Source organism: Fistularia commersonii, chromosome 18 (genome assembly GCF_037954325.1).
Source record: "Fistularia commersonii isolate RoL2024-O1a breed Wild chromosome 18, RoL_Fcom_v1.0, whole genome shotgun sequence".
Lineage (NCBI taxonomy): Eukaryota > Metazoa > Chordata > Actinopteri > Syngnathiformes > Fistulariidae > Fistularia > Fistularia commersonii.
In genome coordinates, this window is record NC_141301.1 from 3,855,320 (window position 1) to 3,872,618 (window position 17,299).

General features: G+C 49.4%; 1 protein-coding gene across 1 annotated transcript in view; it reads right to left on the reverse strand.

The window, feature by feature from the left end:
* frem2b (FRAS1 related extracellular matrix 2b) overlaps positions 1 to 6,866 on the reverse strand; it is a 79,490-nt gene extending 72,624 nt beyond the window's left edge. The window contains exons 1-2 of the mRNA XM_086164952.1: positions 1,856 to 6,866; positions 281 to 370 (exon numbers count right to left, since the gene is read on the reverse strand). Coding sequence (XP_086021078.1) covers positions 281 to 370; positions 1,856 to 6,866 — 5,101 coding nt within the window. The remainder of the gene's footprint in view (positions 1 to 280; positions 371 to 1,855) is intronic.
* Positions 6,867 to 17,299: the final 10,433 nt, after the last annotated feature.

Here is a 17,299-nt window from a genome sequence, read left to right on the forward strand (position 1 = left end):
CTTGATTCAATTCAATTGAATCCAAATATTTGGTTTTATGCCGGATGCCCTCCCTGTTTGAATTTATCCGGCGAGAAAAGACACTGGCTTGTGCTTGTGCCCTGATATTTAGTAATTTTATAAAATTTGGACACAGTTGAAATGCACAAAAGCTGCGCGTCACCTTTCCGGAGAGCCAAGTCAAACACAAGGCTTCGCAAACATCCCAAATTTGAGCCGCGGTCGCCTCGACGAGGACTCAGACGGGCCCGTGAGGAGGGGAAAATTTAACAACGCTTACCGTTGTCCTCGATGGAAAACTGGAAGACGTCGTTGGACGCGGTGTCGCCCTCCCTCAGGATGTAGCATATGTTCATGTCATCTATCTCCGCTGTGGAATCAACATGCGTTGGTGTTAATATTGATATCGTCGCGTTGTTTTCCCGCCCTCATAAAAAAAAAAAAAAAAAAAAACGCATTTCATTCGGCGTGGGTGTCACATAGGAACACCTGTTACTATCTCATCTCTACAGACGACTTGTCACGGCGTTTCGGTTCTGAGAAAGCAAGCCGTTTGATATAATGTTCAGACTGCACGGTCCCGGGGAAACGTGGAGGCGGGAAAATAAAACAACAACTTGAAAATGACATTGAACGTAAAAGCGCTATTCTCAGCGCTCAGCCTGCCGTCCCGGCGCTGCCAAACAGGCTATAGAAGGGGGCTCTTCGAGTTTAAGAAGTTTACAGCTCTTGCCGTCTTTAATATTTGATGCTAAATCATTTTTCCTTCAAAGGGAGTGATACATAAAATACATTGGCAGAACTTCTAAATGCCCAGGAGACGGTTTCTTTATTTACTGCCTGTTTACTCTGGTGAGAGCTGTTGAAATATTGAACAGGCCTCCCGGGGCTGGAGGGGTATCTCACAGTTGTTCGGTAAATAAAAGCTTGGGAGGGGAGGGTACATGAATATTCCCCATATGCCAATGACGGCCGTGACAGCTTGCATTTTCCGGGTACACTCACTAACATCAAAATGTCGGCACGTTCATATCATTCATCAACATTCCTCCAATCGCGACACGGCGCAACTATTTACGCATGTATATATTCTCCGTCCTGGTTATGCACAAATCATTACCGACTGTACATTGGGCTCTCCTCTCTGGGAAATTTGAGCCGCCCGAGGCTGCCAGCCTCTAGCTGCCAAAAGAGTGAATATGTGTGAATATATATATATACTGCTCAAAAAAATAAAAGGGAACACTTGAACAACACAACGTAACTCCAAGTCAATCACACTTGTGTGAAATCATAGTGTCCACTCAGGAAGCAACACAGATTCATTTTGACTTGTTTTAAGGACATTACATCAAAGTTGGATCCGCCTGGAGTTTGTTTTTACACTTTAATTTTGAGTGTGATTCCTAATCCAGACCTCCATGGGTTGATACAATTGATTTCCATTGATCATTTTTGTGTGATTTTGTTGTCAGCACATTCAACTGAGTAAAGAGCAAAGTATTTCATGAGAATATTTCATTCATTTAGATCTAGGATGTGTTTTTTAAGTGTTCCCTTTATTTTTTTGAGCAGTGTATATATATATATATATATATATTGTTTCCAACGTAAATTGATTCAATGTGAAACAGGGGATGTGCTGTGAGAATTTAAATCCCGCTTAGTTCTTTTGAGGCGCGCAAACTAACGCCATGGCTAAATCTCAATATTCACGGGGGGGGGGGTTCTTAAAATTTTGATCTCGGAATCTGTGTCGTCGGATTTTTTTTTTTTTTTTTTTTTTTTTTTTTTTTGCGACATCTACGCGAGTTGCCCCAATGTGAATTTCCTGAATCGTAAATCCCGGCCTTACCTTGCGTGAACGCGGTGATGGTGGCGTTCCCCTTGGCGAGGTTGATCAGGTAGCCGTGCTCCGGAGGGACGGTGATCCCGAAGGTGACGGAGCCGCGAACGCTGTCTCGGTCTTCGGCTTTGAGAATTTTGCTGGTGATCACGAACCCCGGGTGACCGCTCTCTAGGACCCTCAACGTCGGCGCGCCCCTGTTCACTACAACTTGAGGGACTCCGTTATCCAGCGGGAGGACGGTGATCTTCATGACCTGGGGTTTCCGAGTCTCGTACACCGTGTCGGGGAAGACGTAGAAGTCTGTGTGGGTGCCGTCGGTGACCGTGAAGGAAAAACTGTCCTCCGTGCTCTCCGTGCCGTCGTGCTTGTAGCTGATCATGTTCTCATTCAGGTCCTGCTTTGTAAAGGAGGTGACGGGCCGGCTGTTGTTAAAGAGCAGGCGACCGTGAACGGGGATTTGAGTGACGGTGAACTTCAGGAGGCGGTCAACGGTGTCTCTGTCCTCCACCGTTAGCTCAAACGGTGTGATGAGTTTGTTGTCGCCCTCCGTCGCCACCAGGCCGTGAACCGTCACCACCGGCTTTTTGTTGTCGACGTCGCTGATGGATATGCGGAAGGTGCGGAAAACCGGGTTGTAGCCATCGGTCACCTCGAACTCGAAGCTGTCCATTTTCACTTCGTCATCGGCCGTGTGGATGTAGTAGACTTTGTTTCCCGCCAGTTGAAGCTGCGTGAAGGAGGAAACGGGCATCCCGGGAACGTCGGTACACTCCAGGTGCCCCCTCATCGGCGCTCGGGTGATCGTGAAAACCAAGTGTTCGTCCGGGCTGTTCAGGTCGCTGGTGCTGAGCAGGTCCGTCGTGAGAGTGACCTTTCCGCCCTCTTTGAGGGAAACGCCTTTGCTGACCACGTCTGGGAAAACCATGTCGATGCCTCCCACCGTGATGTAGAAGTATCTGTCGATCAGAGGGTTGACGCCGTCGGTGACGTCGAATTTGACCAGGTCTCGGATGCCCTCCTGTCCGTTGTGCACGTACGTGATGTAACCCCGGTCCAGGTCGTCCTGCGTGAAATTCGTCCCGACCGTGACGTTTTGCGGCGTCCCGAAAGGCGTGGCTTTCTGCAGGTAGCCTTGACTCGGCCCGTAGCGGATGATGTAAGTTAAAGCGCCGTCCTCCGAGTCCAGATCGGTAGCCTTCAAAACGTCGCCGTCGACGACTTTGACGTCGCCCACCTCGATTTCGAGGCCGTCGTTGATCGCCATTCTCGGGGTTTCGTCATCCACCGGGATGATCATGACGATCACGGTTTTCTCCACGCGAAACTTTCCGTCGGTGAGAACGATATCGAATCTGTCCTCCGTGGTCTCGGAGTCGTCGTGTTCGTAGACGACGCTCGAGGCCTCCCTGATCTGATCCAGGGTGAAGTTCGAGACGGGGACGGTGCCGGTCGTCAGCTGATTAAGAATAAAACCGTGCTCCGGGGGTTTGGAGATGATAAACGTGAGCCGATCCGGGGGGATATCCGCGTCGGCGGCGTTCAAAATGGGCGTATCGATGACTACGTTCATGCCCTCCATAACGACGAACTCTCTCATGTAAATCTCGGGCTTTTCGTCGTTTGCGGGGATTATGGAGATCGGAAAAAAGTGCCTTTCAGAGAAATTGATGCCATCAGAGCATCTGAAAGTAAACCTGTCCTCCACCGGCTCGACTCCTTTGTGGATGCTTTGAACATAGTAAATGTGATTCTGTCTGATGTCCTTGATGGTGAAAGCACTTATGGCCGTCCCGGATCTGGATTTCTCCGAGCCGGGGGCCGGGGAGATGTTTTCCACGTAGCCCGACGTCGGCTGCACGATGATGGTGCAGAGCAGGTCCTCGTTGGGGGTGTCCACGTCGTCGGCGCTGATGTGAAGGATCCGAATGATATTCTTCTCTCCTTCCACGACGGTGAACTGCGGCCCGACGAAGACCTCCGGAGCCTGACTGTCCAGGGGGAGGACGGTGACGTGCACTCTGACACCGGTGATCTTGTTGCCCCCGACGGTCCACTCGTCGGACATGTCGGTCAGAGTGAGGTTGAAGAAGTCCTCCGCCGTGGTCTGGCCGATCTCCCCGCCGGTGTGCGCGTAAACCACGTGGCCGTTGATGACGTCGGCCTGGGTGAAGATGCCGGAGGGGACGCCCTTGACCAGGATTTCGCCCAGCGTCGGCGCGTCCTCAACGATGAAGGTCAAACGGAGATCGTCCGTGTCCTCGTCTCGCCCCTGGATGACGTTGCTGGTTATCTCCGTGGCTCCGTTTTCCAGCACATCTATGTAGGAACCGATGGTGCCGGCCGGGAGGCTGATAGTCGGGGTCTCGTCGTCGATCGGCTTCACGTTTATCTTCACGGTGATCGGAACCACGTGGACGCCGTCGCTGACGTCTATTTGTATCGAATCCGCCGAGGACTCGTCCCCGTTGTGCACGTAGGAGATGCGACCGTTTTCGATGTCCCCTAAGCCGAAAGTGTCCCCTTTGGTCATGTCGGCGAAGGAAAAGGTTATCCGGCCGTGCCGCGGGGGCTGAACGACGGCGAAGGAGATCTGCTCGCCGTCCGTGTCCGTGTCCGAGGTGTACAGCTCGGCGCTGGTGACGGTGTGCGTGCCGCGTTCCAACAGCGTGAACCCCGAGTTGGTGATTTGGGGCGGCTTGTTATCCACCGGCTTCAGGAATATGGTGAAATCCCCGTCGACGCTATTTCCAGACACGTCCTCGACGGTGTATCTGAACTGCAGAACGTGCGTGGTGATGCCGAGCTCCAGGTCGGGCGGTTTGTAAGCTATCTTGTGATGGTTAATTTGCGCCTGATTAAAAGTGGTGACTTCTACGTCGGGGCTGTCGGTCAATACCAGGGATCCCAACGCGACGGGGTTGTTCTCGTCCGTGTCCGTCGGCGGCTGGACGACGGTGTACTTCAGATCCCGATCCTCCGAGTCCAGATCGGTGTAGCGGAGAAACTTCTTCCGAAAGTAAGTGAGCTGATACTCGTGCACGGTCATGTGGGAGGTGGTGCCGGGGTACCTCTCGGGCGGGATGTCGTCGACGGGTAGTATTTTGACGATGAACGAGCTCTCACCTGAGCGGTTGGGCGGATCGTTGTCGTCCTGAACCGCGAACACAAACTGATCCATGACGGTGCCGGTGCTGTGAGGTCCGACGTGTTTGTAAAACAACTTGCCGTCCGTTATGTCCTGCTGCAGCCACTCGGTAACCGCTTTCTCGTACATCTCGTCCCGCGTGTTGAATTTCCAGGTGGAGGGGTCCTCCGGCGCCTCGGACTGACGCAGCAGCACCTTTCCGACGGCGGAGAAGGGAGGTTTCACCGTGAATTTTACGGTGGAATCCTCCGAGTCGATGTCCGCCGCGCTGAGCATGAGCGAGGAGATCGGCATCATTTGGTTTTTGAAAAGAATCGCCCCGGTGTTGGCGTTGATGATGGGGGGTTCGTCGTCGGTCGGCACGATGGTGATCGGAAACAGGAACTCCACCTCGTTGGAGCCGTCCGTCATCCTGAAGATGATGTTGTCGCTGTAAGTGTCGCTGCCGTCGTGCTGATAGACGACCCTCCCGGCGTCGAGGTCGGCGGGGGTGAAAAACTTCCTCCCGGGGTCGAGGACGGTCAAAACCCCGTGCCTCAGCCCGCCGATCACGGCGATTTTCACTTTCTCCAGGTCGTCCTCGTCGCTGATCTCCAGGTTTCGCGAGCTGGACAGAGGCCGGGACTGACCCTCGTACAGCAGCTGCCCGGTGTTTTTGGTCACCACGGGCGCCAAGGTGTTCATGGGCTTGACGACGATCATGAACGCGAAGGGGTCCGACACCGCGCCCTCCGTGTCCACGACCTCGAACTCGATCTGGAAAATCCGCTCGGCGTCCGAGTCCACGGCGGGGGGCTTGTAGGCGATTTTTAAATCTTGGAGGTCGCCCTGGTAGAAGGAGGTTATCGGTAAGTTCCTGTCGTCGGTGCTCACGATGTAGCCCTCCTCGTAGGACAGCGGGGAGGTGATGTTGAAAATCAACCGGTCGGGATCGGACTCCGCGTCCTCCGCCGCCAGCATGTCGGTGGTGACGGCGGTCATCACGAACTGGTCCACCTCCATCATCATCATCGCCACGAAGCTGGGCTTGGGGGCCGTGTTCTCCTCTCCTTCTCTTATCCTCACGAGAATCTGGAAAAACTCCTGCTTCAGCAGGTTACCTTCTGCGTCGTGCAACTCCACCAGCATGGGGACGTAATCCCTGCTCGGGGACTTGAGGGCGAAGGTGTGCCGGTAGCGGACGTTCAGTTTGGTGAATTCGTCGCAGTCCACCATGTTCCCGCGGCTTTCGTCCACAAGTTCGCCGTACCTGGGCAGCGCGCCGCCGGACAGGGACGCTATTTTGCACCGCTGCGCCCTCCGGTCGAACGTAAATTCCAGCACCCGCCTGTCGACCGGGTTGCTGGTGCCGAGCAGCTTCTCCACGGTGAGCGGCATGTTTTTGGTCAGCACCTCCAGCTGCGTGAACATCACCTCCACCTCCATCATGAAGGGGATGATGATGGTGTCCGTCCGGGTGTCGTACCTGAGTTGCAGTTTCACCCTGTCCCTCGGCGGGCTCCTGGAGCCGAAGTGGGAGTACTTCACGTCGTTGGGTCCGAATTCGCAGGGGAACTTTTTGGGGGACAGGGATCCGGGCCTCTGGGACAGCGGGTCGTTGTCCAGGACGGTGATGGCGCACCTGTCTCCGGGTTGGACCTGGATCACCAGGTCGTTGATGGGATCCACGGAGACGGATCTCCCGAAAGGCACACGGATCCCGTTGTTGGCCACTAGCACCGTGTCCTCGGACACTTCGGACCTCAGGGCGTACGACAATCCGTGGCTGTCGAACCCCCCCGCGGCGGCGGCGGCGGCGGCGGCGGTCGTGAGAATCAACGCCAGAAGAACCGAACCGGCGTCGGTCATGCGTGGAAGCGCGATCCGAGCCATTTGCGGGGAGAAGCGACTGTGTGTGGGGGGGGGACTTGCCTTGAACTTTGTTGCGTGCAAACCTCCTCCTACTCCTGCGTGTCCTGCCCCCCCACGCTCCCTCGCGGATGAAGCCGAGCGCGTAAAGTTGCGTGGATCACGACGGGAAGCCGGAGGACGTCGCGCCGCCGCCGGGCTGCAGCAGCATTCTCCCGCTGCAGCTGCACACTGGCGGCTCAAACTTCACCCGCTCCTGCTTAGACGGAGTGGGTGGGTGGGTGGGGGGGGGGCGTGGAGTGGGTGGGTGAGTGGGGGGGAGCCTCGCCTTCCTCCAAGCCCATTGGTGGGCGCCTCCGCCTTGGAATGCGTTCGTCAAGTTTTAAATGGACGCGCCGTGTGTCATTCTGTGGAGACAAAAGACCCCCCCCACCCCACCCCACACCCCACGCCCACACCCCACCCTCACCCGAAGCTGCGTGGGTTAGACCCTCTACAGGTTCGGGGAAAGACGAGGATGGTAGATGGTTTCAGATAAAAACTCACAGGATGAAGAGTTAAATCACTTCGCGTATTCACCTCAACCCTGCGCTTCCCACGCGTGGGGGATACACGCGGGGCTTCCTCTTCCTCCCTCATTCCACTTGATCGGTTTTATTTGACTCCGTGAATCGACTGTTTGACTGCCGAGAGGGGGGTAGAAATCATGAAAAAAAGAACAGAAAAAGCTTTGTCTCCCCCTCGTGGTTTCGCGCTCTTACGCCCCCACGCAGAAACCGGCTGCTGTGGACGCAACGGCGTCCACGCAAACAGAGCACCGGCGCGCAGGGGTGAAACAATAGTGCATGTTCTCCGTGTCATGCTGTTTACAATTTATCAGTGAACACAACAGAGTAAAACGACTATTATCTTATTTTATTTTATTTCATTTTATTTTATTTTATTTTATTTTATTTTATTTTATTTTATTTTATTTTGGTTTTTTTTGTTTTGTTTTGTGTTGTTTTATTTTATTTTGTTTTGTTTTGTTTTGTTTTGTTTTGTGTTGTTTTATTTTATTTTATTTTATTTTATTTTATTTTATTTCATTATATTTTATTTTATTTTATTTCATTTTATTTTTTTCATTTTATTTTATCTTATTTTGTTGTATTTAATTCATTTTGTTTTATTTTGTTTAATTTCATTTTATTTTATTTTATTTTATTTTGTTTTGTTTCGTTTTATTTAATTTATTTTGTTTATTTGTTTTTTTTTTTGTTTGTTATTGTTTTTTTAGGGGAGGGTGTTGTTTTTTTCGTTTATTTATTTTCCCACTCACCGTCACAAAGGCCCCTGGTTCAATTCTGTTTGCAGTTTGTACCTTCTCCTACATATGGAAGTGAATTTAGGAGGGAGTGAATGTCTGAATGTCTCTTTCTTATCTATAAATGAGAGAATGAATGATCATTTTTCTATATCATGCGTAAATGAGAGGGTGAGTCTTTGTCCGTCCCCATCTTTAGCCTTCCAGGACAAACCCCTCCCTTTGACCAGTGACAGCAGGGATAGGCTACTGTGACCACGCTAGCAGGCTAAGCGCTACAGATAACGAATGAATCAACTCATGAGGGAACGCACTCCACTTCTTTCCACCGTCCACGTCGGACAAGCGGCTCAGGATCGGGCGCGGGTAGCTGGGATTCACCCCGAAGGCACAAGGCGAAGCACCGTAGTCCCGCTTCCTGTTATTCCGCTCTCTCTCATCACGCCGCCTCCTCCGGTTGTCAAACCGATCCCCCCGCGGTACATTCTGCTCCGACCGCCCGACAAGCCCAGTCATGACCCGTGCCTCCCTGCACCCTTAATCTGCGGGAGCGGTGTTGATTAAGAGGACACCCACGCAGACATTGTACGGCTCGGCGGGGGAGCGGGCCGTAATGGCTCAATTATATCTGAAGCGTATGTGATTTGATCGCAGCTGCGCGTTCAGATAAGTCCCGGCGGTCTTTCTTGCGAGTGGACAACAGCCAGAGAGAGAAAAAGGACAAACCCCTTCAAGCGGCTTCGCAGCAGCTCCGACGCCGTATTTTCCGGCTTTCTTTTCCATCAAAGTTGAAGATATAAATCTGACGTGTTGTTTGCGCTGAATCCTTGTTGACGAACGCGCCGTAGCCGTTCATCTTCGCTCGATACGCGACCTCCCGCTCGCTTTTTCGAATTCGTCTTCACCCGTACTCCCGACGCCTCTTTTTTTTTTTTTTTTTTTTTTTTTAAACGCTTATCATTTCATGCTCACACCCCCCCCACAATTCAGACAGCACCTTCCTCCGGTTGTTGATGTGCGAACCATCTCACAACGGTGTTGAAAATCCCACAGCTGCCCAAACAAACAGCACGGCCGCGGCGCGCCGGACGCTCCTGACGGCGTCCAATTATAAATACCGTCAAGCAAACAGCACAGCAGAGCCTATAAGTCTTGACAACCGCCCCCCCCCCTCCCGCGGTTACAAGAGAAAATGAAAAACGGGGATGAATACAACTTCCTGACAGCGGCGACGGCAAAGGGGGAATTGGATCTCATCCAAAAGCTCCGGGCCTGTTTTTGAGGTGAAGTTTTATGATATCCTGTCTTGTCGCTTTTAAATCAAATTTTGCGGGGAAATGATCGATCTTCCGCCGGAGACGGAATCGGGGCGGAGACGCGCGATTCGCACCCGACGCGCAAATGATTCGCGTTGTCGTCGACGTCGACCTTGACTTCGGAAGACGCTTGTAATGTTTTCTTTTTTTTTTTAACATCGGATTTCTATGTAGGCGTGAGCATCCGCTTAGCAAGTTGGCTAACTAATTGGAGGCCAGAGAACGATTCAATCGACGTTACACCGAATTAGACCGAACGCAGCGTTTGGGGGGGAGTTATGTAAGTATGGCGGCGGGGGAGACATCTCAAAACAGGAAAGAGAAGCAGAAGCCCAGAGGGTTATGGAGAAACGGCGTTTAATAGGCAGGCTTGTTGTTTAAGGCTCATTGGCAGGATTTATATACGCAATAACACGGGGGGGTGCGAAGACACATTGAGCCAGAGAAAGGATAAAGGTAAAAAGGCTTCTGGTAATCTAACGATCGGGACTAATTTGAGGTTAAAGTGAATTTCTTTTTCTGTTTGTTGTTATCATCGAATCACCTTCCTCCAGCAAATCTGATTTTCTGTATCTCCTCCTCGCTCACCAACTGACTACATGTCAGTCCATCTTTAAATGGCGTCACTGGTCTTCCGGTAGGTCCAACCTCAGCATCCTTCATCCGAAACTTCCCTATCCCACCCACCGTCCATGTCCGAAACATCCGACGGACTCGTCGGTGATCCCAGCCACCTTCTTCACTCCCGCGGAGAACCGCGATATCTTCATCCCTGCTTGTCGATGCGTCCGTCTCTAAGCCAGACAACCCGCCTTCAACCCGCTTGGGCACATTTGTCTCGTCTCCAGGTCACATGGTGACTTCTTGTTAACCCTTGTGTTGTCTTGGGGGTCAAAAGTGACCTACTACCATGTATAACCTATTTTTTTTCCAACTTGAAATTTTATGACTTTTCCTAAAGAGACCCCATAATTAGAAAAAGTGATACTTCTTTTTTTGCTTATGTTTCCATGTGGGCTGTACACCACTAGGGTACAAAGATTGTCTTATGGGTCATTTTTGACCCGTAGGACAAGGTGAGTAAACACAATGTTAAGATCGCACCAGGGTTAAAATCTTGTCATGGCAACTGGACTTGAGTTTCTTCACTTGAAGACATTTCAGGCAGAACTGAAGAAATTCAAGTCCATTTGCCGCAACGAGAATAACTCGACGAGAAGAATTCACCATCTTCTAATGGCCTCGGGGGGGGGGGGGGTTCCCAATATAACTGCCAGGGTTTTGTTTGGGTCCAGTTAATGATGGCTTGAGAAAACCATCATGTTGAAATTGCACCATAAACCATCACGCTACTATGACCTTTGCACAAAACAAAACAGAAAAACCCTCTGCTGCCACTCTCATGGCGTCAAATATCAGTCTGTATGTACGTGCACTTTATACTCCATACCTCATATTTACTGTTTAATGTAACGGTGCATTTTACTCTTACTTTGCGCTCTATTGTTATTATCATATCGCTAATTTCATGCCACCGTGGGATCTCGATCCCTCTGTATGTCCAGTACACGTGAATGGAAGATGTGAATGGAAGAGTCGATTGGCAAAAACTAGGTCGAAGGGGGTTGCTTTGCTAATAGGGGTGTCGTTAGGTGAGAACCTGGATTATCCAGGTAATCCTCAAAAGGAGCAACTTTTGGGGATTACCTAGACCCAACTGCAACCCTGACAGTTGTAGTGGGGAAACTCCCCACAGGCCGTGAGAGCTGGAGAAGCCTCTCGGATGAGGGGTGACTTGAAGAAATTCAAGTCCTGTTGCCACGACAGGAAGATTTTGACAAGACTTGAGCACATCTCTTCACCGCCTCCCCAAACTTCTCCAGACTCTTGACCCTAATTACTTGAAATCCTCCACCTTCTTTATCTCCACTCCCTGTAGTCTCGCCGTTCCACTCGGATCCCTCTCGCTCACTCACATGTATAACCTTCATCCCTCTCCTCTCCTGAGCATACCTCCACTTCTCGAATTTTCCCTCCCCGTTCCCACTGCAAATCACGATGTCGTCCGCAAACATCGTCGTCCGTGGAGATTCCTGTCTGGCCTCATCCGTCAAGCCTGTCCATCACCGCTGCAATCAAGAAGGGGCTCAGGTGAACAAGCAGCAATAAAAGGTTAAAGAACCGCTTCTGCCGATGGAAGCAACTAAAAATAATCTGTTTCGGCTTGTTTATTCATTGCGGGGCGAACTTTCATTTCCCTCTCGGCAGGCCGTCCTTCCTTGTCATCGCCGCAGTCCCAAACCTCGCGAAAAAGGGACGCGAAAAAGGCCCACCCCCCCGCTGTCACCGACACTATCGTTCTTATAACGGCGTTAACGGATAGACGCGTCACGTGACGACGCCCCCGAAGCTCCAGATGTGACATCACCGAGTCAACCTGATAAAGGGATAATGAGGCCCGGCCAGATGCGCCATCTGCGCTCAGCTTGACACGGTTGACATGGATACCACCGCCGCGAGACAAGCGTCGTTGTTTAGATAGCGCGCTTTTGCCCCCATTTCCCACGATACATGTATTTTAGTGCATCCCAGATAATCCAATAATACAATTTCCTAAGCTACTTTATATCTACTGTTTGTATTTCTTCTTTCCAATCACCGGTCACACTCGGTCATTTTCACTTTCATCATCGCCTCGATCATTTGCGATCCCGGGGAATAATCCAAAAATATTTTTGTCGGCGGTTATGACTCGGAGACACCGGACCATCGCTGATGTCATTAAGCTATTTTTTTTACTTGATTAAATGTCAGAGACCATTTCCTTCTGCCGGGTAAGTGCGGAATGTTGACAGTATTCTCCAAAGTCCCTCCCGCCCCCCCCCAAATAACGGTAAATCACAGAAGCCATGGAAACACAACTCCCCGCCAGATGACAACCATATCCATCTTTACCCGGCTTCATATTACTCCCGGGATACTAAAGAGCTAAAAAAAACGGCGGAAGCAGTCAAGTTCAATCACACTCTTTATTTGCTCTCAAATTCCCCAGGTGTGCGCGCACTCGTATATCACTATGACTATAACGCATGGCTGAAGCAACAGCGCCGTTCGCAAAACAATACAAATTAGTATAATTCACAGCTTGCACAATACAGTGCTCTGCAGTAAACCCAAAGCAGAGCACGCAGTGGAAATTAAGGAGGATCTAACCAAGAGATGAGGGCAAAGATTTGTGTGTGTGTGTGTGTGTGTGTGTGTGACTGCACAGGCAAACAACACAAATAACAGAAACCCCTCACAAACTAATACTTGGGACTTTTGTGTGGGTGCGCTGTGTGGTATTTAAAAAAAGGAATATTTTATGACAGGAATCGGACGCATGAGCTGCAGAGGCGGCCACGTGCTCATGAACACGTGCATAAAAAAAAAAAAAAAAAGTATATGTTTTCATAAAAAAAAAAAATTAAAAAAAAAATCAATACAACAGTTTATTTAGAGAAATCATGGCCTGGTTATGCAAGATAGTCCATGCTTCTATTTATTGGCAATTTCACGCAGACATTTGGGGGTGTACTTTTGGCTGAGATGGAAGAATTCCTCCGGAGACGGCAAGGACAGCGGATTATCTCAAGAGGCAAGGCGGTGTTTCGTGGAAACATGCACTGGCGTTAAATATATTTTGGCCAGTTTGCCCACTGCTGGGAATTATTCGGAGGGTGTTTCGCCAAATGCAACGGTTATTATTACGCGTATTATAAATATCTCTCGACAGTCCCGTGACGGCTCCCGTCGCACCTTTTCTATTTCTATTTATCACTCCGATTTGATTTTGTTGTTTTTTTCTTATTGTGATCGTTGCCCGTTGTCGGATTCCCCGCCGCGTTTAGCCGCGCACGTGTTGCAGGTGTGTTTATGTTCATGCTAACACGCTGCTGATGTGCATATAAATGCATTTTTTTCTTTTTTTTTTTTTCCAAATTAAGCCAACGGTGCAATTATCCAGTCAGTTCCTCGTGGATACAGCGCCGACGTTTTGGGATTTCAATCTCTCACTCTCCCCATCTGCTAGATTCTTCTGCCCTGACCTTCGTACTGCAAAGGTCGTCCTCTACCTTGTCGGAGTTGCAGCTGCAATTCACGCGTGAGCCAATAAGGTTAGATGCACCAAATATTCTTTGAGGCAGACTTTGGCTTTTTTTTTTATGAAATCTGGGGTGTTTGTTTGCATGAGAAACAAACAAACACCTCAAGGTTTTGCATCCCTCCATCAGCGCAAAAGAGATCTAAATGAACCGCGGAGCAGAATGCGTTGGCGTTTCTGCAAAGTGTAAATTCAGTTTCCGAAAGGCCGGCGGGTCAGAAGTGAATATTCAAATTAAATTGAATCACAATGGCAGCAGTTAAGGATTTAAATAGAGGTTGACCTGCAGCTCATTTAACAGCTCATCCGTAACTGAAACAATGTGGCCTCTGACTTTAGACTTTTATATTAAAAACTTCAACCCCGGGCCTCCTGCAGAGGTGTGGTCACCCACAGGCCAAAGGTAACATTACTTAATCGGATTTCTGCCAAATACCCCGCAGGCCTTCCTTCTCCTGATGAGATTTAAAACGGAGGGGCGCTCCACATCAATACCCACCCTGCGGGCTGGATTCATTTTCGTTGCGTAAGTAGAGAGAGAGAGAGAGAGAGGAGGTTTGGCCTGCTATCTCTGCACGACACCAGTGGATTATCACCAAAAACAAATCACAAAAGGGTTTCAACAATGCCATAACGACAAAACTGCAACGTTATTGGGTTTTTTTACCCCATGGAGGGCAAATGGTATTGACTCCCGAAAGCCGTTATAGAACAGAACGCAATTAATAATTCTTTTTCACGTGTAAACTGAATCGTGTCATCTGCAAAAAAAAAAACAGACAAAAATGAAAAAATTGCTAACACACTACATGGCGTTAAACAATTACAACAAAATAATCCAGTGCAGAGAAGGTGATGATGCCTCTTACATAATTCTCGAGAATGCTACATCTTTTTAAGTATTAAATGAATCCAATAAGTTTGATAAATGGTTCAATTAATTTTAATAAATCACGCAAAACAGATATTGTGAAAACAAGTAGATTTATAGTCTTGTCTAGGGAGGACTTTAATGCTCCAAATTTTTTCCTCTCAACGTTGAGCTAGTCCGCCTCATCGGATGACGGATGCTTTTTTTTTTGATCCAACAACATCACACTGCAAAGCATGATCAATGCTAACGACGAAGGCAAAGAAAAAGCGGTGAAAGCAGCAATTTGTTTCTCTCCCGGTGAGTTGTTGTGCAGTTAGTGGCTCTCACCATAAAAGAGCCCCGGTGTCTACGCGAGCGCTCATTGTTTTTATATTTTGGGGAAACATCTCAAATATTTTCGAGTCCCCCCGCCAAGCAGTAATTGACTTAATCTTTCCATTAGCCCCAAAGTCGCCCAAGTCATCTGTCATCCTTTGGCGTTGTAATGTCTTTTTAATGCTTCGTGATAGATGTGAGTTTTACTTATGAGACTTAATGGTGATTTTTAACCCCCGTCGTTGCACTCGATGCAATATTCGAACATGCCAGACAAGCTACACACACACACACACACCCAGCTGACAGCCGTAATAAGCGCCGGGCACACAAACGTCCAAATTCTCGTTCGTTTTCGTCGGGGGGGATGGGGTGTCACTGACCCTGGTGAATTTACAAAATACCCCGAACAACAGACATAAACATAACCTGTGACCCCCACGCTTCATTCCCGCTCACCAGGTAGCGGACGTGCAGAGACAATCCTCCTCTCCAAATCTGAATTCATTTAAAATGAGGAAAACATTCTTCATTTGTCATAGGGAAATACATTGAAACAGTCTTGAATACCAATAAATCGCATCATTGCCAGGACTTGCCAACATTGCATTTTAAATCCAGACTGATGCAGTGTGATGATTGAATTTCCATTTTTTTTTTTCTTCCTGTGTGACAATAGCTGAGGGATGTTTGAATAATAAGAGTGCGGTGAAATAACACCACAAGTCGAACTCAATGGTGTGCTTAATCATGCACGATCATGTCATTTCTTGGTTTGAATGACTTTTAATAGTGACGTTAATGCTAAATAAGCCAAGTTTTAGAGTCATACCTGAAAGGAAACCCTCAAACAAAGCATTATCCCAAACTAAACTCCCAATGTTGTCATTTTCCCTAGCGTTAGCCCACATCTGGTTTTGGGGCAAGCGGCAAGGTTCGCCTGTTGCCGATGTTGTTCCTGAGGTTGTTTAGTGTCTCTACCGGCCTCCTCGAGACCTTCTACCGGTCTATGGTAGCCAGCATGCTTTTCTTCGCAAAAGTGTGCTGGCGGGGCGGTGCCGAAACTGGCGAGGTCGATTGGCTCAACAAGCTGGTGACGAAAGCCTGGACTGAACTTGGACATTCTTGAATCAGTAGCAGCGGGGAAAGTGAAGGACAAACTGGGAGCTATCTTTGACAATCCTTTCCACCCCCCTGCACGATGAGCTGTGACTGATCGGCTCATTCAGCCAATGGCTAACCGCGGTGGAGAATCCAACGCTTCAGACTCTCCTTTGTGCCCAGCAGTCTGGAGAGCATACAAGTCTGGAGGCGCATCTATGCTAGCATTACCTCACTACCTCACTCATTCACACGTCATTTCCTCATTTTTTAGTTTTATCCTTGTTGTCATTATCTGCAATGGACTGGCGACCAGTCCAGGGTGTACCCCGCCTCTCGCCTGACGACGGCCGGGATAGACTCCAGCATCCCACGCAACCCTGAGTGCAGGATAAGCAGCAGACAATGGATGGCTGGATGGATGTCGTCATTCTGTTATCTATTTTTTAACCTTGTCTCCGTCTTCGTCCTTTTAATTGTCGCTTTTATTTATATTCATATTCATATTTATTATCATTGTTGCGCTGCTCTGACAAAAGAATTTCCCTTATGGGGATCAATTAAGTCTCGCCTCGTATTCTTATCTTACCTCGTATTCTCGCCTCGATCTTATCTTATCTTACCTTCAGTGACCACAGCGAAACCATTCACTCTCTCTGTCGGGGTATCACACCTGATCCCAATTTGTAATCGGCGCCAGCTGCAGCAGATGCCGCTAATCGAGATCCCTATAAAGGGCAGCGGCACGCTCTGCCTAGCGCCGGGGGATTGTGGCTCTCAGACCACTGCGGAACCCTGCCACAACCGGAGCCAGTCGGCTGGTGTAACCTCTGACCCTGCCTGCCAACCGTCCTGGTGAGACCCAGCCCTGTGCAACTCTGTCTCGGGGCCAGGGGCTTACCAGCGACACCCTACCTGCCGTTTCAACTCAAAGCGCTTTCAATCCAGATTCCTGCACTGAGGTGTGGTTCCCTGCCCGAGTCCGCCCATGCGACCCGTGACACTCTCATTCTTACCAATGGGTAGTTTGGGGTTGAAACTGCATGTTTTTTGACAGTGGGTGGAAACGGGAAAAACCAGAGGATGTCCATTCTCACATGGGGAGACTCAACATTGAAAGGTGAACTAGAACCTTTCTTGCTGTGAAGCAGAAGCGCTAACCACAATGCTAGCGTGACTTCTGGAGCCCATCCCAGCTGTCTTTGGGCAAGAGGTATGTTTCACCAAAGCTGACGAGCCGTGAGGTTCATGGATGGTCATCACAATCAGATTTACAAACATATGAACCCTATAGAGTTGCTCATTCACCATTTTATTGGCAGCAGTTAATGTTACCTTTTCCTTGTAAATGAAGTTCATGTGCTTCTGAAGAAAGTATTGATACCTTGCTTGTAGAAGTCT